At 39.3% G+C, this 18,997-nt stretch overlaps 1 protein-coding gene across 1 annotated transcript in view; it reads right to left on the bottom strand.

The window, feature by feature from the left end:
• Positions 1–495: 495 nt before the first annotated feature.
• Positions 496–18,997, bottom strand: part of LOC135102785 (signal recognition particle subunit SRP54-like) — a 67,773-nt gene continuing 49,271 nt past the window's right edge. Inside the window, 3 exon segments of the mRNA XM_064008294.1 lie at positions 496–1,987; positions 11,699–11,869; positions 17,776–17,884. Coding sequence (XP_063864364.1) covers positions 1,806–1,987; positions 11,699–11,869; positions 17,776–17,884 — 462 coding nt within the window. The 3' untranslated portion in view covers positions 496–1,805.

The raw sequence follows: 18,997 nt of genomic DNA on the forward strand, positions 1-18,997 counted from the left end.
AAAGTAGACTGCAGTTCCTCAAGCATTTTCTCCATCAGATGCTCAAAAAACCCAGCAGCATTACAGAGACCAAAAAAAGGCATCACATTAAAGTGACAGTTCCTGCCTGAAAGAGAACATGATCTTCTTGTCCTCCTTTGTCATCTCCACCTAATTGTAACCAGATTTGAGATCCAGCATGGAGAACCATTATACCCGTCAGGGTATCAATTATGTCATCTATATCTAGAAGTGTTGCATGATAATTTAGTTGCTTTAATGACCACAAAGGAGTATATTTTCATTCATATTTGTCATGCACTCATAAAACATGTTGCAACCCACCCAAGTTTTTTTTGAGGTGTAATCGTGGAAGGGAGGTGACCCCCAGGCCACAAGGTACATTCATGTTGAGATGGTTCAGCTGACATGCCAGCTCATGCTTTAAAATGTGCAATTTCATCACAAAGATGAAATGTTTGGGGCTTTTATTATTTGGAATAAAGAAACCATCTGAAAATTATATATATATATTTTTTTTTTAGTTTCCCTTGTACATAAATAACAAAAATTGCCTTGTATATCTTTCTATTTATACTATACCAAGTCAGCAGCCACTGTTTGAGAGGATGGTCAAGTATTTACATGCATATAATCACATTTATAAGCATGTTCACAAGTATTTCCTCACAGAAATTGTACTATGTTAATTAATCTAATGCATTCCAACATCTATCCTTTGAGACTTCTTGAAGAGAATGGTCACAAATGAAGATTTTCCTTTCACATTTGTCCATACACTCCACTAGTATACACTCCTATCTCCTTAACCTCTAAGTCCATCCTCTCTCTCTCTCTCTCTCTCTCTCTCTCTCTCTCTCTCTCTCTCTCTCTCTCTCTCTCATGGTGTTTTCACTTATTCATGCTGAGGAAAGGACCAACCTGCATCTCTCTCTCTCTCTCTCATGGTGTTTTCACTTATTCATGCTGAGGAAGGGACCAACCTGCATCTCTCTCTCTCTCTCTCTCTCTCTTTCATGTGGTGTTTTCACTTATTCATGCTGAGTAAAGGACTGACCTGCATCTTAATTCTCTCTCTCTCTCTCTCTCACGGTGTTTTCACTTATGTTGATGAAAGGACCAACTTGCATCTTAATTCTCTCTCTCTCTCTCTCTCTCTCTCTCTCTCTCTGGCCTATTAAGACTGTCCTTCCATTTAAAGGACAACTCTTCTCCTGAGACCTATCTGTGGGTAAGGCTGAGGCTTTGTACAAACCACACATCCTATCGTCTTACTCAAGGAAGACTGTAACAGCCCATTGTCAGTGAAAATCTTTGCAACCTGAGCAGGGTTTCAGCATTCACCTGTCAAGTGGCAAGTCTGGATGGTCTCCACTGAACCGTGTGTGTATTTATCTAGTTGTATTGTACAGGGCACAAGCCAAAGCTCATTTTGTCCTGTCTCCATAACCATATTTATCTAGTGTGTGTGTGTGTGTACAGTGCATACATTGTCTTGATTACTCCTCCTCCACAGGTGATGTTAGCCTAGTATAAATAGATAGATAATCACAAGTTTGTATTGCCTGTATTCTCTATTACCTGGGAAAACAATGAAAGTTCACAATGAAGTGTTTTATTTTCAGAATATTTGTAATTAATTCATCAATGTCTAAATAATGTCCCTTCAATATACGAAACATCTAAAATATGGGTATATTTACTTATTGTAGAAAAACTCGTATGAAAACTAACCATGATATAAGGACCTTCATTTTACCTACCACACCATTATCACAAAGCAACGCAAGGAAAGGAAACAACGTTCACTTGAAGGGACTTTTGCCCATGCCCATTGGACCTCCTCCCTGTTGAAGTTGCTTCATCATAGACTCTAAACCCTTAAAACCTCCCATCTGTTGAAGCACCCGAGGATCCATCATCCTGGCCATCTGTTGGTTAAGCTGGTTCATTTGTGTCTGGTTCACGTTTTTGGACATATCACCTCCTGTGGAAGATGAAGGGGAAATTAAGAATAAATAATGCATTTATTGTCTTATCCAAAAACTACATATTGTAAAAGCTTTAGGCATGGTTTCAAAATATACTTGTCAGTACTATATTTTGATTTTAGTTTCTATATTATGACATCCTTCTTCAAAGGCATTAGCTGAGACACTGTTGGAAATATAGTTACAGGGAGGGCATCCTCAGTCTTCTCTCTGTTCCTTTTAGTTGCCTTTTATAATAGGTACACAGGGAACATGAAGGCAGCATTTTAGTCCATCACAAATGGGGTAACCATGGTAAAGGATAAACACACACACCTATAAGTATTCACTCACATCTCAACCTCTAGGCTTTTAAGGGAAAGAGGACCAATCCTCACCAACCACAATGCACAGCATGCTTGAGTCTCCACATCTAGGCCATACAACAGCACTGGTTTATCCCTGTTGTATCATAACAGACCCATTTTCTTTCCAATATCTGATCTCATTATTTGATCTTGGGATTGTAGTCTCTACAGAGACAAATTTTCAAAACCTTAATATTTCTGTGGCCTATATAGAGGTACTGGATATGGTTAAAGGTGCAGAAGTGGGTTAAGTGATAAATCTTAACAATCTCAATTTCATTCCATTTTATGTTAAATGGTAAAGCATTCATTACCTACTATTTAATTTTATTATCCACAGCCTTCAGAATACAGTTTTACTGAAGAAGTACTGTACCTTGTTGCCTAATTACAATACATGTGAAGATATAAGTTAGGCTTATGTTGTTCTTTCTCCAACTTTGTCAGTAATGATATCCTTTGCTCACACCAGCTCTATATCTGACTCATTTCAAGCATCAATGCTTCTACTTGGAAACCATCATGTCCTTTTTTATTTTGCATCTAAGACCCCTTGTAGTTCAGTCTATCCAGTCTTGTCTTACAAATATCATCCACCACTGTGCTATAAAACTCTAAAGATGATGAATCAGTCTGACATTACCTGTGCAAGGTATAGCTAGGACACATCTGCATGCCCACATTCATACTTGCCTTCACATCACAACTAGACCTCTAAGGACTCATTCATATCTAACCCTGCTTTAAGGGGATAGAATACTACTAATTCAGCATTCTCATCACATAAACTTGATAAAAACCACTGGCCATTCTAAATCAGGCCCTGACAGTAGAGCAGATTTATCTCCGTTGCACCATAACAAGCCAACCATTTTTCCTGGATCTAACCTAATCAAATGGTTGGACAAGAAACACAAGAAACAAGATATCTCCTGTAGAGGCTCTTAAGGCTATTATGCTGATTTTCCATGGAATGATTACTACTTCCATGTCAGACATATCTTTGTGTGCTGAGTGCATAACAGAGGTGATAGTGTCTGGCATGGAGATATACATTCCTCACTCTTTCTCTCACCTTAAACATTCCAAACCTTGATTTAACACAGCCTGTTCTCATGGTATACATGATAGAAAGGTGGCCCACAAAAGCTACTTGAGCTTTCCATCAACTGAATCTCATGCACTTTATATTTCTGCCCATAATCATGCCAAGTCTGTTCTTCAACTAGCCAAAAAATTCCCTTCATGAACCCCTTAACAGCGGTGACCATCTATTTAGGTGCGAGCCGGCAGCTTGCTCGTGGCAGTGATCATCTATTAAGGCATAATTTTTCGCACCTAGACTTTTGAATTCAGGCATCTCATTTTCCTCTCAGATGTTCTGGAGACGTGGCAACTAAATCACAGGGGAGACGAGTGATTCTCTCCCAGGATAGAAGTCTCAATTGTGATTCATGGAGCTATGGAGATGTCTAGCAACTCATGTGACATGCCAGGTGGAATGGGTGCTTTCTATATGGTTTTCCACCACATATGCCACAATACAGCATCTCTGAGATCTTTGTGTGTGTGTGTTTGAGCATGATTATTATTATTATTATTGTTATACCCCAAACACTCACACACACGCACCCACACACAAGTACCTATGTGCCTGTGGGCGTGCACATGAGCTGTGAGATGATAGTACATGCAGGTGAGAGACCTGCGTCTACATGAAAAACTGCCACTGCTGACCCAGCTTCATCCATGTGACCCCTTTTTATGAGGGTCACAGTGGGCCTGGCACTGGGAATAACAGCAACAACCCTCTTGGGAAGTGAGGACAGACCAGGAGAGAAGCAAGGTATCTCTGGTGAATGGAGGTTGTGTGCTCAGTGACCTTCGCCTTTAAGACTAGTCAGTCCTATCAGCGTCTCTGTCAGTGCCTCGCAGAGGATTGACTCCGCGCCTCGTGACTGACTAAGACTAATATGTAATGTCCCATCTTCAGACTCAAGGAGTGTGGATGCTTGTCCTCATGGCATGCCAGGGGATGTTCCCTGTCAGTGCCTCAGTCACTGACCCCTCTGGGACCCTGGGGGATGGTTGGAGTGTATTATAAAACTGGACAGTGTGCAGTGAGCTAGTTTGACATCTGGGAGTAGAAGCATCCTGAGTGCCACACCAGTGGGCCGTGTGCATGGCAGCGCACCAATCCGAGAGGCACCTGGGGCACCGGACAACTCTACGGACGTTGAGTGCCATCCTTCACCAACGAACCTCGACAGAGACCAGTGGTGACCATCCCAACCAGTGTAGCCAATGAATCGGAGCCCCAGTGCCCCTCCTGCACACCCCTGCTGGCACCTCTGCCCAGGGAAGGCAGTACAGTCAACAGTGGCAGACAGCTCTCTCACGTCCCAGTCATTGCAAGAGCAACATCATTGAGGGAGAGGTACCCCAGCTGAGCTAGTGACTCAGAGCCACAACAACCCTCCTGCATGCCTCTGCCAGCACCTCTGCCCAGGGAAGGCAATGCAGTTGATGGTGGCGGACAGCTTGCTCATGTCCTGGCCATCATGGGAGCAACATCATCGAGGGAGAGGTAACCCAGCTGAGCCAGTGACCCAGAGCTACAATGCCCTTCCTGCATGCCCTTGCCAGCACCTCTACCCAGAGAAGGCAATAGCAAGGTGATAAATGATGAGAGAGAGAGAGAGAGAGAGAGAGAGAGAGAGAGAGAGAGAGAGAGAGAGAGAGAGAGAGAGAGAGAGAGAGAGAGAGAGAGAGAGAGAGAGAGAGAGAGAGAGAGAGAGAGAGAGAGAGAGAGAACTGACAATTCTCTGCTAAATCTCTCACTCTCTCTCTCTCTCACACACACACACACACACACACTCGTAGAGACACTGTAGAAAGGGTAAATAATGGTTCAATACAAAATGCAAAGACACTAGAAATTGTAAGCTAAATGCTTGGAATAGATGGAAGAAGAGGAATATATTGATGCTAGAAATAGGTACGTTGAGATAATAAGAATGGAGAGAAGAAACTATGAAAGAGATATAATAAATAAGTGTATAAATGAACCAAAACTATTCTTTAGTCATATCAATGGGAAGAAGAAGGAAGATGTATCAAGATTGAAAGTTGAAGGAAAAATCTATGAGGATGCACAGGGCATGGCAGAGGTTATGAACAATAGTTTCAGATCTGTATTTACTGTGGAAGGGGAGTTTGATGCCGGAAGGGATAAGTTGGTGAGGAATATACTAAGTACAGTCCCAGTCAGTTATGAGGAAATATTTAAGATGATGGAAGAACTTGATGTAAACAAAGCAACTGGTCCAGATGGAGTATCAAACTGGATATTGAAGGAATGTAGAGCATAACTGGCTGATAAAATTCAGTCTAGTGGTGACATCACTAACACAGGGAAGAGTACCAAAAGATTGGAAGAGAGCAAATATTACACCAATATTCAAAGGAGGAAATAAGGAAAATCCACTAAATTATAGACCAGTGTCCTTGACTAGTGTTGTAGGAAAACTATGCAAAAAAACAATAAAGGAAAGATGGATTGAACACTTGGAAAGAGATAAAGTTTTGGTAAATTGCCAATTTGGATTCAGAAGGGGAAGATCATGCTCCATGAACTTATTGTCCTTTTATTCAAGGGTAATCTATATTGTGCAGGAGAGGGACAGATGGGTGGATGGTGTCTACTTAGACTTGAAGAAAGCATTTGACAAAGTACCACACTGAAGATTGCTATGGAAGATAAAACAAATTAGGGAAAAATTGCAGAAGACTGCTGGAGTGGGTGGGGGATTATCTGGATGATAGAAAGATAAGAACAGTAATACAAGACCAGAATTCATCTTGGCAGAAAGTAACTTGTGGTGTCCTACAGGGGTCAGTGTTGGGACCAATAATGTTTGTAATATATGTGAATGACATACATGAAGAAATAGACAGTTATATGAACTTATTTGCTGATGATGCTAAGCTGATGAGAAGGGTAGAAAATGTAAATGACTGTATGGTACTGCAAGATGATTTAAATAAGATAAATAGATGGAGTAAATCTTGGTAAATGGAATTTAATTTAAGTAAAGTAATTTGGTAAGAGTAAGAAAAGAATACAATATCATTATGATATGGATGGTGTGAAGTTACAGAAATCAAAGGAGAAAGTGGATTTGGGAGTAACAGTTACTGAAAATTTGACTCCAGACAGACACACTGATAAAATTACTGGAGAGACGATGAATTTGTTAAAAAGAATAGGAAAGGCATTCTCACATTTAGATGAAGGAATGATAAAAAAGTTGTTGATTTCCATTATAAGACCAAGACTGGAATATGCGACAGTGGTGTGGTCTCCTCATATAAAGAGGAATATTATAGAATTAGAAAGAGTACAATGAGCAGTCACTAAGATGGTTCTGGAGTTGAGTAAGTCGACCTATGAAGAGAGATTAAGAATGTTGGAAATTCCTACCCTTGAAAATAAGAGAGAGAGGGGGCTTTAATAAACATCTATAGAATGATAAATGGTATGGAAAATGTGGACAAAGAATGTTTTACAAATTTAGACACACTGAGTACAAGGGGACACTGTAAGAAGTTGAAGAAAGTTAACAGTAGAAGAGACATCAAAAAGTATAGTTTTCCTCACAAAAGTATGAACAAATGGAATGAATTCAGTGAAGACTGAGACTCAATACCATAACTGTCCATGCTTTTAAGACCAAACTGGATAGAAAAGGAGATGGGATACAGTAAAGCCCCTCTCATCCGGCATCCGAGTATCCGGCAGCTTCAAGTATCCGGCACATTTTTCCCCGAGCCTTAAAATCAATAAAAAATCAATGTGTACTCATAAAATCAATTAAAATTTCCGCGCAAGGCATACTTTGTCCCCTCGCCACCAGAGCGCACTGCTTTGCGCCACCTGCGGCCCACTGCACTGTGTTTACTCAGTGACTCAGTCCTGCGTGTGCACTGTTTATCGCCTGACGCCTTCATCATGCCTAAAGTTGTAAAAAAGAGGAAGTGTGTTGTGGCAGCGCGGGTGGCGACGCGCAGCACGGCGATCAGCTGATCTTTGTTATGGTAAGATGCGTGAGTGTAGGGTGGTGATTGTGGACATAATTTCACTTCTATTCAAGTATCTGGCAACTTCTGGTATCCGGCATGTCGGTGGTCCCGTTGATGCCGGATAAGAGGGATTTTACTGTACTATGAGATTACTCCCTCCCCTAAACCACAACTAGGTAAATACAACACACACACACACACACACACACACACACACAAACAGAGACAGAGACAGAGAGAGAGAGAGAGAGAGAGAGAGAGAGAGAGAGAGAGAGAGAGAGAGAGAGAGAGAGAGAGAGAGAGAGAGAGACCAATGTTTGAAATAGTATTCGTTTGAGGGAAAAAAAAAAAAAAAAAAAAAAAAAAAAACAGGAAGAATTGTGTCTCAATGAAAAATAAGATGTGTTAGGACAAATTGTGTATATGTGGCTAAAACAGCAAAAGCAATATAAATAAACCTCTCTTCACCAGGAATGTCTCCCTGTTGCACGGAGCCTCCCTGCAGCAAGGTGCATCACCATGCCTAGCAATCTTTCCTTCATTTTCTGACTGTAGGTTTTACCTCAGCTAACATACAGAAAATACAAGTTTATTTTCATTATCTCTATTACTAAATTATCATGCAGGAATAATTAGACATATAATATCTTTTCATATTGAAAACTCTATTTTACCCCATATGTGGAGACCTTGAAGTTAAAATACACCACGCTGTTTAAGGGTTAAAAGAAAGTGTCAAAATCTTTCAAGATCTATCACCCCTTATGACTTCTGGTACCTAGCCAAAAACATCTCCAATAATTTTACTTCTTCATCTTTCCCTCCTTTATTTCAACCTGATGGCACCAATGCTATCTCATCTATTCCTAAAGCTGAACTCTTCTCAAATTTCTGCTAAAAACTCTACCTTGGATGATTCAGGGCTTCCTCCCTCTCCTCCACCCTCTGACTACTTCATGCTACCCATTAAGATCCTTTGAAGTGATATTTTCCATGCCCTTGCTGCCCTTAACCCTTGGAAGGTTTATGGACCTGATGGGGTCCCTCCTATTGTTCTCCAAAACTGTGCCTCCGTGCTTGCACTTGCTTCTGACTCTAACTCTGTCTATCAACATCTACCTTCCCTTCCTGCTGAAAGTTTGCCTACAATCAGCTTGTTCCTAAAAAGCGTGACCATTCTAATCCCTCAAACTAACATTCTATTGCTTTAGTTTCCTGCCTCTCTAAAGTTTTTTAATCTATCCTCAACAGGAAGATTCTTAAACATCTATCACTTTACAACCTTCTATCTGATTGCTAGTATGGGTTCCATCAAGGCCGCTCTACGGGTGATCTTCTGGCTTTCCTTACTGAGTCTTGGTCATCCTCTTTTAGAGATTTTGGTGAAACTTTTGCTGTTGCCTTGGACATATCAAAAGCTTTTGATAGAGTCTGGCACAAAGCTTTGATTTCCAAACTACTGTCCTATGGCTTCTATCCTTCTCTCTGTAACTTCATCTCAAGTTTCCTCTCTGACTGTTCGCATCTACTGCTGCTGTGGTAGATGGTCACTGTTCTTCTCCTAAGTCTACTAACACTGGGGTTCTGTCCTGTCTCCCACTATTCCTATTATTCATGAATGACCTTCTAAACCAAACTTCTTATCCACTAGTACACTGATGATATCACCCTGCACTTTTCCATGTCTTTTCATAGACATTCCTCAGGAAGTCAACAGCTCATGCAGGGAAGCCACAGAACACCTGACATCTGATCTCTCTAAAATTTCTGATTGAGGCAGAGCAAACTTAATATTGTTCAATGCCTCAAAAACTCAATTCCTCCATCTATCAACTCAACACAACCTTCCAAATAACTATCTCCTCTTCTTCAGTGACATCCAAATGTTCCTCTCTTCTACACTGAATATCCTTGGTCAATCATTTACTTATAGAGTCATACCTTGTGATTCAAACATGCTTCATTTTGAACAACTCTCAATTTGAACAGAGTTTGTGAACAAATTTTGTCCTCCAATTTGAACACAAACACCCATTCAAGTGATGCCATTCAGCCATTCCCTCCTGCATTCCTTCTCCCCCTTCTTCCTTCCCCTCCTCTCCCCCATCCCTCCCCACTTCCTTCCTTCCTCTCTCTCTCTCTCTCTCTCTCTCTCCACTTCCTTGCCCTATGTACTCTCCTTCCCTGAATGTCCCTTCCTATTATTGTTCATTTCCTCTCCCTTCCTCTTGCTTGGTCTCAAACCTCACTTCCTGTCACCTCCCCTCCCACTTATGTCAGAAATAGGGGACAAGGGGAGTGATACCTCGCTCTCTCTCCCCCTCATTCATTCTATGTCATTTATACTTTATCCTTTCTTACTCATATAACTCCACTTTCATTCTCTATCAGTCTTATTCTATTTAGCAATTTTCAGGATTGTTCTTACTTTGAGAGGGAGGGAGGGAGAGAGAGAGAGAGAGAGAGAGAGAGAGAGAGAGAGAGAGAGAGAGAGAGAGAGAGAGAGAGAGAGAGAGAGAGAGAGAGAGAGAGAGAGAGAGAGAGAGAGAGAGAGAGAGAGAGAGAGAGAATTTTAGTGCAAAATAAAAATTGTGTACACTACAATAACTGTTTTCAAGACTGAAAATGGCAGGAACTTTTGATGTCTCATCATTTTTAGGTTAGTGTTTATTTATAATGGTAGCTTGTGTAAAATTTTAAGTTCATTGTTTTTGTATCTGTCGCATAGGACAACCCACTTTTTTGTGTCTTTTTTTTTTAGGATGATTCAAGTGCCATCTTATACACTGAAATATATGGTACTTCATGTTTTATTTTACTGTATTTTTTTCTATATATAATTTAGGTTATTTTCATTCAATTCTATGTTTAGGGCATAACATAAACCCATAACCCCAACCCTTAACAGATGGAAATAGGTAGGTGTGTTTCATACAGGGACTGCCACGTGTAAGCCTGGTCGCTTCTTGCAGCTTCCCTTATTTCTTATGTTCTTATGTTCTTATAAAACTGAAGAAGACAAAGAAGAAGAAGAGAGAAAAAAAGGGTGGGATTTTGAGACATGGAACAGATTAATTCTTTTTACATTAATTTGAAAGGAATAAATTGCTTCCCAATTCAAAAATTTCAATTTGAACAGCCCACAAAATGCAATTAAGTTTGTATCATGAGGTACAACTGTAATCTAAACTGAAAACTTCACATCTCATGTCTCTCTAAAACAGCTTCAACAAAGTTAGGCATTCTGAGTCAGTTTTTCTCACCGCCCAGCTGCTAACTCTGTACAGGGGCTTTATCTGTCCATGTATGGAGTATATTTCACATGTTTGGGGGATTCCACTCATACCACCATTGCAGACACCGTGGAATCAAAAGGTTTTCATTTTATCAACTCTCCTCTAACTGACTGTCTTCAGTTCTCTCTCATCACTGCAAAGTTGCATCTCTTGCTATCTTCTATCACCACTTTCATGCTAACTGCTCTTCTGATCTTGTTAACTGCATGCCCCCTCTCCTCCTATGGCCTTGTTGCACAAGACTTTCTTCTTTCTCTCACCACTATTCTGTTCATCTCTTTAATACAAGAGTTAAACAGTATTCTCAATCATTCATCCCTTTCTCTAGTAAACTCTGGAACTCCCTGCCAGCTTCTGTATTTCCTCTTTCCTATGACTTGGACTCTTTCAAGAGGGAGATTTCAAGACACTTATCCTCTGATTTTTTTTTATCATTCTTTCAGACATCTGAATGGGAACTAGCAATAAGTGTGCCTTTTATTTTTGTTACCCTTGGGGAAAAAAAAAAAACATCATTCATAAATTCATAGCTGCTCTTCATTCATACTAACCATGTGCTAACATTCTTCCTTGCTCCAAAATGGATCCTTCTTGCATCTGTAACACTCTTCACAGTCTTCATCTATGTTATTTCTTGTCTTTCCCTAGGTTTATAACTGTTATATCAGATCCAGCTATTCTTTTCTCTGTATTCAGTTCCCAAATCATCATTATTCTATTTGCTCTGCTCAATCTATGCTATATAACAACCATTTTTAAACTGTAAATCCCCCGGGTATGACATCAACTTTTCAAGCAATTTTCTGCCACATGGCAGTAAGAGAGAGAAAATTTAATATAATGGTATAGACTTGATAAAAAGTATATGTCTTCCTATAACTATCTGAGGAAATGAGCCCTATTTATTGTATACCTCCTTTTATGGCAAAAAATAAACTGAAAGCTTAAAATATTATTAGTTCTATCAGCATAGACAACTCACCTTTGAAAAGACCCTTCATTCCTCCCATCTTCTTGACCATCTGTGCAAACTTGGCATACTGATTAAGGAGGTCCTTCACTTCAAACTCCATCACTCCAGCTCCTCGTGCCACTCGGCTGATGCGATTTCCTTGCTTCTGGAAGAGCTTGTTGCCATCCAGACTGTCCAGTTCTGGTATGAAATTTAGCACATGAAAGTCATCTCATGCATCAGTTTTCTTTCTGTTTTTTTGTTAGTTATTACAAATACATATTGTTAGTTTTTTATGTCATGTGAATACACATGATTAATGAGTACAATATATAATGATGGAAGTAAAAGTAAATAAGAGTAAACTTACTTATTATGAAACAATATTGTAGTATTCACTCAGAAGAAATGAACTCAGGCCTATTTGCTATTTCAATCTATCTATGACTGATATCTCTTCTAGAAAATTCCACTCAGGGGCTATGATAGGATTCTATACACAGGACAGCAGCCAATAGTTTCACAATGGAATTTTTCACAGTAAAGTAGTAAAGTACAGTTTAAAGCTCCCTCCTTAGGAAACAAAAGGAGGTGACACTTTTCAGCATTAGCCAATGACTGTGCCATAGAATGGGCAATATTGGAATCTCAGTGATGTCTATGCCGCGATAAGTGGCTTATAGTCTCCATGTGATGCACAACCATAACATATTTTGACATTAATTATGCCATTATTTAGTTACCTCCTACTCTTATTGTGCCTAAGGCGACCACAAACAAGGACAAATGCAAGAGAGTGATAACTTTGTACAAAGCTGGCCGCAATCTTCCATTTATTATGAATCAAACAGAGTTAAGACTAAGGACAGAGAACCAATAAGTGAAGAGGTTCAAAGACAGTTGAGAGGCCACTGTATCCATCCACTTCTAACCTGGCAGGCCTTATAAGACAATCTTGAAGAATGGCACTGATTACCAGGCCAGTCAGCAAGGATCCAAGACTGACAGCATAGGATTCAAAAGAAGAAATTCAATTACTGGTTAATGTGTCTCTCAGAAGTGTGTAGCAGCTGCTTCACAAGGACTTGGGCTATGAAAGTTATTATGCTCCTAAGAAACCATTGTTAAATGCACTACAGAAGGCCAGAGTCAAGTTTTCTGAGAAATATCTACATTAGCATGAGGAACAATTGAAAACTACTTTGGAGTGATGAAGTAACTTTTACTCTCACTAGTATGCCTTCATCACACAGATACCATAGACATGGCAATATTAATAATTGGATTCTAAGTACACCACAAAGTTCATAACAAATCTCACTTATGGTATGGGATTGTTTTACATATGGATTCTCTTCATAAACTCCAGGTAATGGTGTTTATTAGTGATTCTGTCTTAATTATCTGTTGATCTATTTCCTTAACATCTTGTTCCTTCCAGGAGCATCCACCAACAGGGCTACAGCAGAAGAGTACCTCTCCCTCTCTAGGCATTCATTACTCATTTGTTCAAGAGCCTGTTCTCTACCAACACTTCTGCAACAACACATATACTCCTTTACCTTATCCTTCCATCTTTCAAATGGCTTTTCTCTCTTATTAGTACCTTTAACTTCACTTGCATACAATTTCCAACAAACTCTTTCCTCTTCATCCTCTTAATATGGCCATCCCATCTTTGCACCTGCACATCTTGTAGTGAGTGAAGCTGTGGTTAAATGACTGTAAGGTTCCCTTTTTTGTGACTGGCTCAGATATCCATCTGACTACTAGTATAAATTGGGTTTGGTCACAGCTGGTCTCTTCTAGAAGTGAGAGTTGCTGTCCTGTACCATATCATATGCCATACTTTGTTCCTTTTCTCTGTCTTCTAAATTGCACTCAAAGGTGGTGCTGGGCTGACAGCCAGCTCTCCATAGCCTTTCTCTCCTATTATCTAAGTGGTGATTGGGATTCACATGTGCAGCATTGATTTGCTTTTTGAAGGCATTTTTTTTTTTTTTTGGGGGGGGAGGGTAGGGATAAACAGATAAATTCATTTGTAAGAAGTACTCAAAGTTGCCTCGGGCTCCTGAGGAAACTATATGTCATAATATTCCCAATGACATGAATTCCTAGGTTGTGTGGGAGCACCTTGAACTTAACTTGAAGCACTTCAGCCTCAAGAGCATGAGGCTCCCTTGATAGAGGGTAAAATTAATTAAGCTTTATTCCAAGAAAATGCTAGCATATTAGGATATGGATGGATGAGTTACAGGTCAGTAAGTTTTATACTGGGCCTACAATATGTAAGTTTATTGGCTTCCTGCAGCTTTCCTTATGTTCATGCTTTTTATGTTCTTATGCACTCTTCTTATGTTCTTTCTACTTAGCTGTGTGGTATGGACACAACAAACACCTGTCTATCTGCAAAACCTTACCTCCAATGTATATCAACTTGTTTGACTCATTTTTGGACAAAAATGGTGAAATGAGATATTTGCTCCAAAAAAAATCAACCAATGTTCTGGCAATATTTCAGAGATAAAGTTTTAGTATTCTGTGCCATTTTTAAAGCCTCTAGGGGGTATTTAAAGGGACATGTGCTTTGTAGCAGCATTTAAAGTTGCACTCTGAGGCATAGGAAACATGTATGTTTTCATGTTTTTTTTTCCAATTATTTTATTTTATTTATTTATTTATTTTTTTTATTTTCTATCTTGCGAAACACGGCATCTATCTGAACAGCTGCTGGCGTCCCCTCACTGTCTCAGGGTCAGGCCTACACCTACCAGTACTAGTGTTCCTGAGGACTTCCAAGTGAGAGGTGGGTGTAGCACCTTGCTCTAACACAATTTTCATTATTCTTACTTCTGAGCATTTACATTCGGCCTCGTCATGCCAAGAACAAGTCCCTTATTTAAGAAGAGGAAGGAAGCCTGTGTCAAGGCAAGTGCACACCACTGAAAAAATGAAAATCAGCAAGAAACAGGCGCAATGCATTATCACCAACACCAGCAGGCTTAGCTCCTTGTACAAGTGCTAAAAAGCAGAATAGGTTTCTCACACACTCATTCGAATTTCCAGACTGCAGTAGCAAAAACTGAAACACCACCAAGCCATTGAGAGATGAAGATATTCTTCTCCCTCCTATCTGAGCAGCTGGAATCAGTGAAAAGTGTATACTCAGCTTACATCAGATGAAATGATAAAAAGATGTCTGCAGGCATTCACACAGAACCCAAATGAGTCCTTCCACAGCCACATATGGCTACACTGCCTGAAGCACCTCAGAGCTACAAAAAGAAAGCTCGACTTTGTAGTAGCTGTGGTGATGATGGAGTACAACAGTGGTTATGTCATCTCCATCGCTGACTTGGACTGCCATACACCTCCATACTTCACATGGCCCTCAAGAAGAAGGACAACAGGATGGACAGGCCATTAAAAAAAAAAAAAAAAAAAAAAAAAAAAAAAAAAAAAAACGGCTCTAGAGATAACTCGTTTACTAGCCTCAAAACTTCTGCTTGATTGGAGCACAACACTGTGGAAACTCTCACCTTTGAAACCCATTTTCTCGAGACCAACTATTTTAACTTTCTATTTTAATAACTCAGCTCATTTTTAACCAATTACCTTCATTCTGAGACGTCTCCACCAATTTTTCTCACCACCCCAGCTGCTAACTCTATACAAGGGTCTTATCTGTCCATGTATGGGAGGTTCCACTCATACTGCTCTTCTAGACAGGGTGGAATCAAAAGCTTTTCGTCTCATCAACTCCTCTCCTCTAACTGACTGTCTTCAGCCTCTCTCACTGCCGCAATGTTGCATCTCTAGCTGTCTTCTACCGCTATTTTCATGCTAACTGCTCTTCTGATCTTGCTAACTGTATGCCTCCCCTCCTCCTGTGGCCTCGCTGCACAAGACTTTCTTCTTTCTCTCACCCCAATTCTGTCCACCTCTCTAATGCAAGAGTTAACCAGTATTCTCAATCATTCATCCCTTTCTCTGGTAAACTCTGGAACTCCCTGCCTGCTTCTGTATTTCCACCTTCCTATGACTTGAATTCCTTCAAGAGGGAGGTTTCAAGACGCTTATTCATCAATTTTTGACTACTGCTTTGACCCTTTTATGGGACTGGCATTTCAGTGGGCATTTTTTTTTATTAGATTTTTGTTACCCTTGGCCAGTGTCCATCCTACATAAAAAAAATAAAAATAAAATAAATAAATAAATAAATAATCACCATTTAATATTCTACATCTTAGTCTGATTGGACTTTTTATTTTGCCAAATCTTTCAGTTAAATTTTCCCCTAATTTCTCACTTTTTTGACAAAATAAAAAAACACACGTTTACAATTTTACTAAAAATTGCACAAGCAAATAAAATAAAAAAAAGTCTGATAAAAATCTAAAATATCCATTCTAGTTTTAATCAGATGAAATTTTAAGCAATTTTGGAGTCATAATTACATCATTCTTGATATGCTAGGACTAAATTACCTGTTTTTTTGGGGGGTTTTTAATTTTCTTTTTTTCTTTAACAGTTATTGCCATCATATTGGGACAGTTTAAGTTGATCATCAAGACACACTTACATTAAAAATTTCAAAATGATTGAATGAGTTTTAGTGAAAATGGCTAAAAAAGCTGATATACCCTCTTAAGAGAATGCAAAGAAGAGGAATGCTTATGAATAGTAATTTCACTAGTGACTTGATTTATTTACAGTTCACCCTGATAATTAAAAAGTATGTTATTTTTTCAGAAGGCAATAACACGTTCCACACCTACCGTACTGGGACAACTGTTATCATATCAAGTCCATATGACAAGTCTTCAGGCCAGTTATATTAGCAACAACTATAGTGCTCTGTGGCTGATAGAGGTGAGATATCTTAATGTCATGGAAAAATAAAGCCAGCAGTGTTCACACCAGCTATCATTTCACACCACAACTAACCTAATTTAACACCATAACTAAGTTTATCTCAAGCAAATGTGTCAAAGATTTTTCCATTGTCAACAACGAGCTTCAAAAGTGACCAGATAAACTAGAGATGTACGTCAAATGGGAATGTTATGGAAACATACATATCTCCAAGAGCCTCATAGAAAACTACAGTAAACCCTCAGTAAAATGAACCCTGTTAAAGCAAAATTCGCATTTATCAAATGTTCAGTCAGCAGCGGCAGCGGCAGGGGTGGGAAGGAGGGAGGGAAAGTGTGGGTGGTGGTGGTGGTGGTGGTGAGCAAACAATGCATCCATGCACACTGCCTCTACCTCAGTCTCACAGCAGTTGAAGTGGGAGGTTGTTACACTTGTATGTATGTATGTATGCATGCATAGTATGTATGTATTTTGTTTGTTTGTAATGTATTCTTGTTTACTTAAGCACAGTAAAACATTTTCCCACAAGATTTTTTTGTTTTGTTTATACCAAATAAAGTATATGGTGTATAATTTACATCCAATGCATGAATTGCCAAAATTTATGTTATTTGAGATTAATTTTTGTATACTGAACTTCACCCTCATGTACCAAAAGAAGTTCGGTGTGTGATGGAATCCGACTGCTGTTTTTTTTTTCCCTTTATTGTCAGTGATTTTCTCCCAATTAGATCAATATACTGAGGGTTTACTGTATCTCACTAATCAGGCAGGTCTGACTGTTGCTCACAACTGGACTTGTCCAGATGACCCAAGCCAGGTACTCTAAGCACTTGTCCACAGTTGACTTAAGCCAGGTACTATTTGCCAATCACCTATAGAAACCTAACAACCTCTATGCTGTCTTATATTCTTTCTCTATCTTCTATATTCTATCCAAGCTTGGTACAATCACCTATTTCAATATTTTTCATTTCTACTAACCTCTGCAAATTTCCAAAACCTAGGCTTCCTTTATTACCTCATGTCTTACCTTTATCACTTGTCTCTTATTGCATACATATTTCTGCACAAATAACCTTTTTGTTTTAGGCTTAAGCTGCACTAATCACTTCGTCATCAGGCTGCTAAATGCCTACATATATGTGCATATTGTAGTTCACTATAAAAAGTACTATCTAGTGCTTGGTAAGTTAAAGAAAATATCTTTATCAAGTGACATCTCACAATACCTTCATCTGTCATGCTGTCCATGATGGTCATGAGCCGCTTGAGCCGTGCCATACTCTCTTGCTCACCTCCCTTGGTCAGGAAGTCTGTGCTGAACCCAGGCAACATACCCTAAAAATAATGGGTTGACAGCAATTGTGTAGATCTAGAAATGAAATGCCTAAAGTGACCATGACATATGGTTCATCTATACCCTAAAAAATGGTGACTGAAGGTGGTAAAGAATGCTTTGACATTTTCTTTTTTATATGAAGGACTCTGCACAAGGGTAACAAAAAAGGTTAAAGAAAGCTAACAAAAAATACTAAAGAATAGCCTGCCTGAAGTCCCAGTTCTTAAAGAGTCTAAAGGAATATCCTAAATTTATGAGGTGTGATAGGAAGTAAGAATGCTGCCACCATATTCCCTGCACATTGTAAGAGACATTGTAAGAGATGAGAAAAAATGACAGAGACAGAGACTTCTAACTTCATAGAAGCTATTTCAGCAAGAGACAAAATTATAAGTTTCCAGTTTAGATTATTAGTAAAGAACAGACCAAGAATTTTCAGTGTAGAAGGAGGGAAACCGCTGAGTGTCACTCAATCTTTAAGTGATAGGCGATGAAGTGGTGCATATCTTCGAGCTCTGGCGGGCAAAGCATATATGCGCCAGACAATTTTTCCATCTTAAAGCAAACAGAGGTGTGAGAGAAATATTTGTAACATTATTTGGCAATACTAACAAAAGCTGCTCCATACCACTTTTTCATGACTTTACATCTAATAATCAATGGAAAACAAGAATCATGGAAAGAGGTGATCCACTCTCATCCCAGTTCATATCCTAGCACAAATGCAAGCCAATTTTGTCCACTTCCAGCAAACACTGTTAAAACAAAAAAATCACATTTATGGAACTTCTGGGCAGAGTGGAAGAACATTCTTTTGAAGACATGGGGAGAGCAGTGAGGGACAGATGGGGTAAGACAAGATGGGAGCTGCAGGTATGCAAGATGTAGCTGTGCAGTATCTAGCGTAATGAAAACACAATGGTCACCACCCTTGTGGAGTGGCTGATGATATATTGTTATTCAACCTTTACTGCTGGCTGAACTAAAATAGCAAGTCAGAAAAAAGTGCCACTAGAAAGGAAAAAGGATAGATGCTTCTTATGCTGTAAGTTTCATTATTCTAGGATCTGTAAAAAAGAAATATAACTCCAAAAATGAGTAGTTTTTCTCTT

Source organism: Scylla paramamosain, chromosome 8 (genome assembly GCF_035594125.1).
Source record: "Scylla paramamosain isolate STU-SP2022 chromosome 8, ASM3559412v1, whole genome shotgun sequence".
Taxonomy (NCBI): domain Eukaryota; kingdom Metazoa; phylum Arthropoda; class Malacostraca; order Decapoda; family Portunidae; genus Scylla; species Scylla paramamosain.